This window comes from Mandrillus leucophaeus, unplaced genomic scaffold (genome assembly GCF_000951045.1).
Source record: "Mandrillus leucophaeus isolate KB7577 unplaced genomic scaffold, Mleu.le_1.0 Scaffold216, whole genome shotgun sequence".
NCBI classification, from domain to species: Eukaryota; Metazoa; Chordata; class Mammalia; order Primates; family Cercopithecidae; genus Mandrillus; species Mandrillus leucophaeus.
This window is the reverse complement of record NW_012102210.1, coordinates 2869382-2878766: the sequence shown is the minus strand read 5'-3', so window position 1 is coordinate 2878766 and position 9385 is coordinate 2869382. Positions and strand designations below refer to the sequence as shown.

At 38.3% G+C, this 9385-nt stretch overlaps 1 protein-coding gene across 1 annotated transcript in view; it reads right to left on the bottom strand.

Annotated features, from left to right (window-relative positions):
- The window catches only part of ALMS1 (Alstrom syndrome protein 1), a 249438-nt gene that overhangs the window by 210363 nt on the left and 29690 nt on the right, over nucleotides 1-9385 (bottom strand). Inside the window, exon 2 of the mRNA XM_011980691.1 lies at nucleotides 3974-4099. Coding sequence (XP_011836081.1) covers nucleotides 3974-4099 — 126 coding nt within the window. The remainder of the gene's footprint in view (nucleotides 1-3973; nucleotides 4100-9385) is intronic.

Below are 9385 nucleotides of genomic sequence, written 5' to 3'. Positions count from 1 at the left end.
AAAAACCTATACACAAACAGAATACTACTCAGTAATAAAAATTAAAGTGGACAAATTATTGATACATGCAACAACATGGATAAATCTCAAAAGCTAAGCCAAGTGAAAGAAGTCAGATTCAAAAGTCTATACACTATATTATTCTGAAAAGGTAAAACTAAAGAGAAAGAAATTGGATAAGTAGTTGCAGCGACTAGGAATTGGGGAAGTGACTGACTACAAAGGGACACACAGGAACTTTTTGTGAAGTTTCTTTTTGTGAAGGCAATGTTGTCTATCTCAAATGTGGTGGTGGCTGCATGATAGTATACGTATGTCAAAGCTCACTTGACAAACTGTACACCTAAAACAGTAAATTTTGATATATTTAACTTATACCCCCAATAAACCTGACTTTTTAAAAATGAGGATAGGATATTTAATGTATAGACAACTCTTAAAAATTTCACTGTAACAGGGAGCAAAATATTGACCGAAGCAGTAGCTGGAAGGGAACAGAGGACGAGACATTTGTAGTAAGGTAGCTGGTGATGACAAGGTCTAGACTGTGATCATGGAATGAGTAACTACGTACAGGTAGCAGAAGACTGGAAGGAGATATGGAAGTAAAGATTGCTGGAGGTTAGATGAAGTATCTGAGAACTTCAGGCACTGAATGGGAAATGTATGTTGAAGTGAAAGAAACCAATAAAAGAGACGAAGACAATGTAGCAAGAGCCAGTTTTCCATGAATAAATAAAGGTAACTCAGATGACAGTAACAAAGATGAACAACAATAGTACAAGAAGGAGAAAAGAAGGAAGTGAACTAGAAAGCGGCATAATATTCCAGCTATTCTGAGGAACCCAGGTATAAAGGATGAAATGAAATGCTGTAGGGTCCATCATGGTTCGTATTTTATGAAACAGGAAAAAAAGGAAGACATCAATTTTTGGACTGTGCTCCACCAAAAATATGCTCAGAGACTATTATTTAGAAATACATCCCGTTATGTTTCCTAGGGCTGCTGTAACAAAGTGACACAAACTAGGTGGCTTAAAACAAGAGAAATTTATTATCTCACAGTTCTGGAGGCCAGAAGTCTGAAATCAAGGTGTTGGCAGGGTCATGCTCCCTCTGAAGCCCCTAGGGGAAGGTCCTTCCTTGCTACTTCTACCTTCTGGAAGCCCCAGGCATTCCCTGGATGTGGCAGCAAAATTCCAATTTCTGCCTCCATCTTCACACGGCCATCTTATCTTTGTATGTTTTTCTCCTCACATGGTGCTTTCCTCTTTCATAAGGACACCAGGCAGATTGGATTAAGAGCAAACCCTACTCCAGTGTGATCTTAAATAATTACACCTGCAATCACCAATAAGGTCACATTCTGAGGTAGGGATTAGGACTTCAACACATAATTTGGGAGGGCACAATTCAACCCAAAACAACCCTCTTCCATTTAATGGCCCCAGGTACTATGCTTTTTATGCTCAGGGATTATCTTAACTACTTTCCCTCAGTGATAGTGTATCTCCCTTCCTCTATATCTTGCATCTAACATATAATCACTGCAATTTAAAGAAAATTGAAAGTAACAGAAGAAATCTGATACTCAAGTTATTAATCAACCTTAGATATTTAACCATTATTAGTAACACTACATTTTTCCTCCAATAACTCTATATGAGCTTTTTTCCTATCTGCTCATGACTGTTCCATTTCTTCAAAGTTTATAACTATGTTCTAGAAAAGTGCTTCTCAAAGTGTAGTCCAAAAATCCCTGAGGGTCACTGATACCCTTTCAGGGACTGAATGGCAGCCTCCTTTCCCTAACTCCTTTTTCATCTATGTAAGGCCAGACTGTCTTCATATACTTCAACCAAAACAATACATCCCGACAAACGAAATGCAGAGCAGACTGAGAATCCAGCTATGATAGGTAATTTATGTATCAAACTGACTGGATCATGGAATGTCCAGATACATGGTTAAAACAATTTTGGATATGTCTGTGAGGGGTGTGTCTGGTTTTTTATGTTTTTTTTTTTTGAGACCAAGTCTCGCTCTGTCACCCAGGCTGGAGTGCAGTGGCACAATCTCAGCTCACTGCAACCTCCACCTCCTGGGTTCAGGCGATTCTCTTGCCTCAGCCTCCCAAGTAGCTGAGATTACAGGTGTGTACCACCACGCCTGGCTAATTTTTGTATTTTTAGTAAAGACAGGGTTTCACTATGTTGGCCAGGCTGGTCTTGAACTCCCGACCTCAGGTGATCCACCCACCTCAGCCTCCCAAAGTGCTGGGATTACAGGCATTAGCTACTGTTCCTGGCCTGTGAAGTGTGTATGAATGAGATTAACATTTGTTTTTTTGTTGTTTTTTTGAGATGGAGTCTCACTCTGTCACCCAGGCTGGAGTGTAGTGCCCGGATCTTGGCTAACTACAAGTTCCGCCTCCCGGGTTTACACCATTCTCCTGCCTCAGCTTCCCGTGTAGCTGGGACTACAGGCGCCCGCCACCTCACCCAGCTAGTTTTTTTGTATTTTTTAGTAGAGACGGGGTTTCACCGTGTTAGCCAGGATGGTCTCGATCTCCTGACCTCGTGATCCGCCTGTCGCGGCCTCCCAAAGGGCTGGGATTACAGGCTTGAGCCACCGTGCCCGGCCTGAGATTAACATTTGAACCTGGAAACTAAGTAAAGCAGGTTACCCTCTCCAATGTGGGAAGGCCTGATCCAGTATCTTGAAGGCCTAAATAGAACAAAAGGCTGAGCAAGAGAGAATGTGCTCTCTCTGCCTGATGGTCTTCCAGCTGGAGGGTATTCTACCTTCAGATTCAGATCAAAACTTACACCACTGGCTTTCCTCGTTCTCAAGCCTTTAGACTTGAATTGGAACTATACCACCAGCCCTCCTGGGGCTCCAGCTTGCAGATCTTGGGACCTCTCAGTCTTCATGATCACATAAGCCAATTCCTTATAATAAATATCAATAAAGATATATATATAGACAGATGTAAATAGATAGACAGATGTATCTATCTCCATCCTATTGGTTCTGTTTCTCTGGAGAACCCTGAGTAACACACCAACTGAGTTCTAGTAAGCCAGAATTTAAACAATGCTATTCTTCCAACTAATTTTTTTGTTTTGGAAAATAGTCATTTTTTACTTTAAAATATACTACTTTTGGTAATATGTAATAGGTTTGTTCTTTCAAAATAAATTTTAAAATAAATATTTTTAAATGTTTTAATTTCTTGTATGCTAAATATCTATATAGATAATCCACATAAACAAAAGCTCTTAAGAATACTTGTGAAGAATATAAAGAGTCCTGAGGCCACGCACAGTGGCTCATGCCTGTAATCTCAATAGCTTTAGGAGGCCAAGGCGAGAAGATCACTTGAGGCCAGGAATGCAAGACCAGCCCAGTAAACATAGAGAGACCCCATCTCTATAAAAAAAATTTAAAATAAAAATAAAAATAAAAGTCCTGAGATCTGCCTTCAAAAAAAGTGAACTGCTCTTCTACATATACATAAAGTTTACAACAATCTATTAGAAAAACAGAATATTTGGCCAAGAGTGGTAGCTCACTTCTGTAATCCTAGCACTTTGGGAGGCCAAGGTGAAGGATCATTTGAGGCCAAGAGCTCAAGACCAGCCTAGGCAACAAAGTGAGACTCCATCTATAAAAAATGTAAAAAAAAATAATTAGGTGAGTTTGATGGTATATGTCTGTAACTAAAGAGGCTGAGGCAGGAGGATCACTTGATCCCAGAAGTTGGAGGGTGCAGTAAGTTATGATCATGCCACTGCATTCCAGCCTGGGTGACAGAGCGAGACCCTGTCTTAAAAAAAAAAAAAAAAGACAGAAAAGAAAACAAAACAGAATATTAATGAATATTAATTTATTTCTTTCCATTCTTCGTAGCTAAATCAGAATTTCTTGTGCTGCTTATCAAAAAAAAGTTAGCCAGTTACAGAAGACATACCTGATCATCCCCAGAACCCTGCTGAGCTGTTGTTTCCAAACAGACCACATTAGTATCAGAAATTTGTGTTCTACTATTGCCTTGATATAATATCTGTTGCCATACATGACAGGTCAATGGAACAATCTGAAAATCAAAAGCAGACTTAAATAGAGTAATAACACAATCACTATGATTATACAACAAAAATAAACTAATATTTAGACCATATTTCCCAGTTCATAAAGCCCTTTCACATATATGACATTTTGATTTCACAACCATTATACAAGCTATTATCCTTACTTAAAAATAAGGAAACAGGGACTTAAGGTTACTCAGTTAGGACACAATATACTTTGCATAAACCACAGCAGCTCCTTAACCTCCTTTACCCACAGAGGTAAAAGAAGCAAACAGAAACAAGCAAGTTGTCTATTTTTAAATCTTACTGGTTGAGACAGTTAAAACTCAACCCCAATAATAGGGATTGAAATCAACTCATAGCACAGGAAGTGGGAACAAAAGTCAGGATCATTTTGTGAAGTAAGGGGTTGGAGCAGCACTCTCCTACTAGTGAAAGAAGGCAATAAAAGTTGTGACCATAGCCTAAGGCTGAAGGAACACAAATGGACAGATTACAGGCAATAAAACAAAAATGACCTGGTCAAGCCACCCACTGGTTCAGGGATTGGTTCTTGAGATTTTTCCCAATATCCCTGAAGAATAAGAACCCAGAGTTTCCAATATAAGATTTCCTTCTAAAGAAGCAGCCATAAGGGACAAAGCAGAAACAACCACAAAAGCGTGCAGGTAGAGAAGAATGCACACAAAGAGAAAACAAAATAACCCTCTTACTAAAAATTAGATTACAAACTATACTTCCAAAGGACTTTAAAATAGTATCTCAGATCCTCCAAGAGATAAAGAAAGATACAAGGTGTGCAGTGGCTTACACTGTAATCCCAGCACTTTGGGAGGCCGAGGCAGGAGGATCACCTGAGATCAGGAGTTCCAGACCAGCCTGGCCAACACGGCAAAACCCCACCTCTACTAAAAGTACAAAAATTAGCCAGGCGTGATGGCATGCACCTGTAAAAGGGAAAATTAAAACATTCACAGATAAACAAAAGCTGAGAGAGTTCATTACCACTAGACCTCACCTGGAAGAAATGCTAATGGCAGTCCTTCAAGTTGAAATTAAAGGATGCTAGATAGTAACTTTAATCATAGGAAAATAAAAAGTTCTCTGGTAAAAGTAAATATATGGGCAAATATAAAAACATATTATTTTAATTCTGGTGAGTAACTCCACCTTAATTTTTTTATAGGATTTAAAAGACAAAACATAAAAATTAACTATAAATCTACATGCTATGATTTGAGTATCTGTCCCCTCTAAAACTCATGTTAAAACTTAATCCACAACATGGCAGTATTGAGGGGTGGAACCTTTCAGAGGTGATTGGGTCATGAGGGATCTGGGCTCTCATGAACGAATTAATCATGAGGGCAGATTTGAACGGCTCAATGACTTGATGGATTAATGGATTAATGGCTTATCATGAGAGTGGACTGGTAGCTTTATACGAAGAGAAAGACAGATCTGAGCTAGCATGGCCAACCCCCTCACCATGTGCCCTGCACCACCTCAGGATTCTGCAGAGTCCCCACCAGCAAGAAGGCCCTCATCAGGCCCTCACCCTTGACCTTGGATTTCTCAGCCTCCATAACTTTTTAAAATAAACTACCCAGTTTCAAGTATTGTTATAAGCAAGAGAAAACAAACTAAGAAAGTATGTTAATGATTAAACAATATATAAACATGTTACTTGTGACACCAGTAAAATGTTGTTAACAGGGTACTAATACTTTGGCCGGGTACAAGCTCATGCCTGTAATCCAGCACTTTGGGAGGCAAGGCAAGTAGATCACTTGAGGTCAGGAGTTTGAGACCAGCCTGGCCAACAATGGCGAAACCCCATCGCTGCTAAAAACGTAAACATTAGTCAGGCATGGTGGCCTGACTACTTGGAAGACTACAAGTCCCAGCTACTTGGAAGACTAAGGCAGCAGAATCACTTGAACCTGGGAGGTGGAGGTTGGGGGGCAAAGCTATAAAGGACTAGAGTTTTTATATGTGATTGAAGTGAAGTTGTTACTAGTTTAAACAGGTTGTTATCCTCCTAAGTTTTATGATATTCTCATGGTAACGACAAAGAAAATAGCTATAGAATGTACACAAAAGGAAATAAGAGAATCAAAATATATCCCTACCAAAAAAATTGACTAAACACAAAGAAAGGTAGAAGAGGAGGAAATGAAAAACAAGCTATGAAAGGACAAAGAAATTACCAAAAAAAAAAAAAAAATCCATAGGATTAAAAAACAGGACCCAACTATATGCTGCCCTTTAAAAGACACTTTGGAACTAAAGACACACACAGCCTCTAAGTAAAAAGATTCAAAAAGATATTCCATGCAAATGGTAACCAAAAGAGAGCAGTGGTGGCTACACTAATATCAGACAAAATAAATTTTTAAAGAAAACTGATACTATAGACAAAGAAGAACATTATGGGGTCAATGCACAAATAAGATAGAGTAATTATATATGTATCAAACATTGGAGCTTCTAAATACTTAAAGCAAACATTGATAAAATTGAAGGGAGCTCTCCAAAAACAGTGACAGACTTCAATAACCAACTTTCCATGATGGATAGAACAATGAGATCAATAAGGAAAGAAAAGACCTGAACAGCACTACAGACCAATTGGACCTAACATACATATACAGAACATTCCACCCAACAACAGCACAATATACATTCTTCTCAAGTGCACATGAAATATTCCCCAGGATATGCCACATGTTAGGCCACAAAGTATTAGGTATCTTTTCTGATCACAACAGAATGAAACTAGAAGGTAGCTGCAGAAAGAAAAGTGGAAAATCAAGAAATTTGTAGAAATTAAACAACAAACTCTTAAAAAGACAACGGGTCAAGGAAGAAGTAACAAAGGAAGTAAGAAAATACATTACGACAAAAATGAAAGCACAAAATACCAAAGCTTATGGAATGTAGCAAAAGTAGGACTAAGAAGGTAATCTACAGTTGTAAATGTCTATATTAAAAAAAAAAAAATTCATGTCAACAATCTAACATTACATCTTGAAGAACTAGAAAAAGAAACTAAACCCAAAGTGATTAGAAGGAAAAAAATAAAAAAGATTAGAGCAGAGATAAAGAAAAGAGAATAGAAAAACAGTAGGAAAAAATCAAGAAAACCAATAGTTATTTGAAAATATCAACAAAACTGACAAACCTTTAGCTAGACTGACTAAGAAAAAGAAATGCCTCAAATAACTAAAATCAGAAATGAAAGAAGTGACGACATGACAACCAATGCCATAGAAACAAAAAGGATTATAGGAGAATACTATGAACAACTGTACTCCAACTAATTGGACAGCCTAGAAGAAACAGATCAATTCCTAGAAACATACAGCCTACCAAGACTGAGTAACATGAAAAAATAAGAAAATCTCAACAGACCAGTAACAAGGAAATTGAGTCAATAATCCAAAACCTCCCAACAAAGAAAACCCATGGCCGTGCGCAGTGGCTCACACATGTAATCCAGTACTTTGGAAGGCCAAGGCAGGAGAAACGCTTGAGCTCAGGAGTTAGAAACCAGCCTGGGCAACATGGTGAGATCCCGTCTCTGCTAAAGATACAAAGAAAATAGCTGGACATGGTGGTGCTTGCCTGTGGTACCAGCTACTTAGGAGGCTGAGGTGGGAGGATTGCTTGAGCCTGGAGGGCAGAGGTTGCAGTGAGCTAAGATTGCAACACTGCACTCCAGCCTGGGTGACAAAGAAAGACCCTGTCTCCAAAAAAAAAAAAAAAAAGCCCAGGACAAGAAAGCTAGCTTCACTGGAGAATTCTACCATACATTTAAAGAAGAATTAACACCAATCCTCCTGAAACAATCCCAAAAAATTGCAGAGGAGGGAACACTTCCGAATCATTCTATGAGGCCAGCATTACCCTAATACCAAAGTCAGACAAAGACATTAGAAGACTATAAACCAATATCCCTGATGAATATTGATGTAAAAATCCTCAACAAAATAGTACCAATAAGAATTCAGCATACATTAAAAGGATTACACACTATGACCAAGTAGAATTCTTGGAATACAAGGATGGTTCAACATACAAAAATTGATCAACGTAATACACCACATTAACGGAACGACAAAACCACATGATCATTTCAAATGAAACAGAAATAGCACTTCACAAAATTCAACACCCTTTCATTATTTAAAAAAAAAAAAAAAGTCAACAGACTACAAACAGAAGAAAACTACCTCAACATAATAAAAGCTATATGTCCCACAGCTCATATCATACTCAATGGTGAAAAACCGAAAACTTTTCCTCTAAGATCAGAAACAAGACAAAGATGCTTGCTCTCACCCTTCTACTCAACACAGTATTGGAAATCCTACTAAAGCAATTAGGCAAGAAAAAGAAATATAAATTGAAAGGAAAAAAGTCCTATATACTGAAAACCCCCCACAAGACTCCAAAATCGACACTGTTAGAATAAACAGGCCGGGCACAGTGGCTCACGCCTGTAATCCCAGCACTTTGGGAGGCCAAAGTGGGTGGATCACTTGAGGTCAGGAGTTTGAGACCACCCTGACCAACAATGGCAAAACCCCATCTCTGCTAAAATACAAACATTAGCCAGGTGTGGCAGCGCACCTGTAGTCCTAGCTACTTGGGAAGCTGAGGCAGGAGAATCACTTGAACTCAGGAGGTGGAAGTTGCAGTGAGCTGGGATCGAGCCACCGCACTCCAGCCTGGGCAACAGAGTGAGACTCTGTCTCAAAAAAAAAAAAAAAAAAAAGAATAAACCCAGTAAAGTCGCAGGATACAAACTCAATATATGAAAATCAGTTGCACTTCTGTACACAAATAACTACTTATATGAAAGAGAAATCAAGAAAACCATCCCACTTATGATAGCACCAAAAAACAAAATAAAAAGACTTAGAAATGAATGTAACCAAGAAGGCAACAGATCTATTCACTGAAAACTGCAAAACTAATGAAAGAAATTAAGGACACAAATAAACAGAGATATTCCATGTTCATGGACTGAAATAATTAATAATGTTAAAATGTATGTACTAGCCAAAGCAACACAAAGTCAATGCAATCCTTATGAAAATTCCAATGGCATTTTTCACAAAAATAGAAAAAAAAATCTAAAATTCATATAGAACCACAAAAGACTCTAAAGAGCCAAAGTAATTCTGTAAGACAAAAACAAAGTTGGAGGAAGTACACTTCCTGGTTTCAAATTATATTACAAAGTTATAGTAACCCAAACAGTGTGGTACTGGAATAAAAAA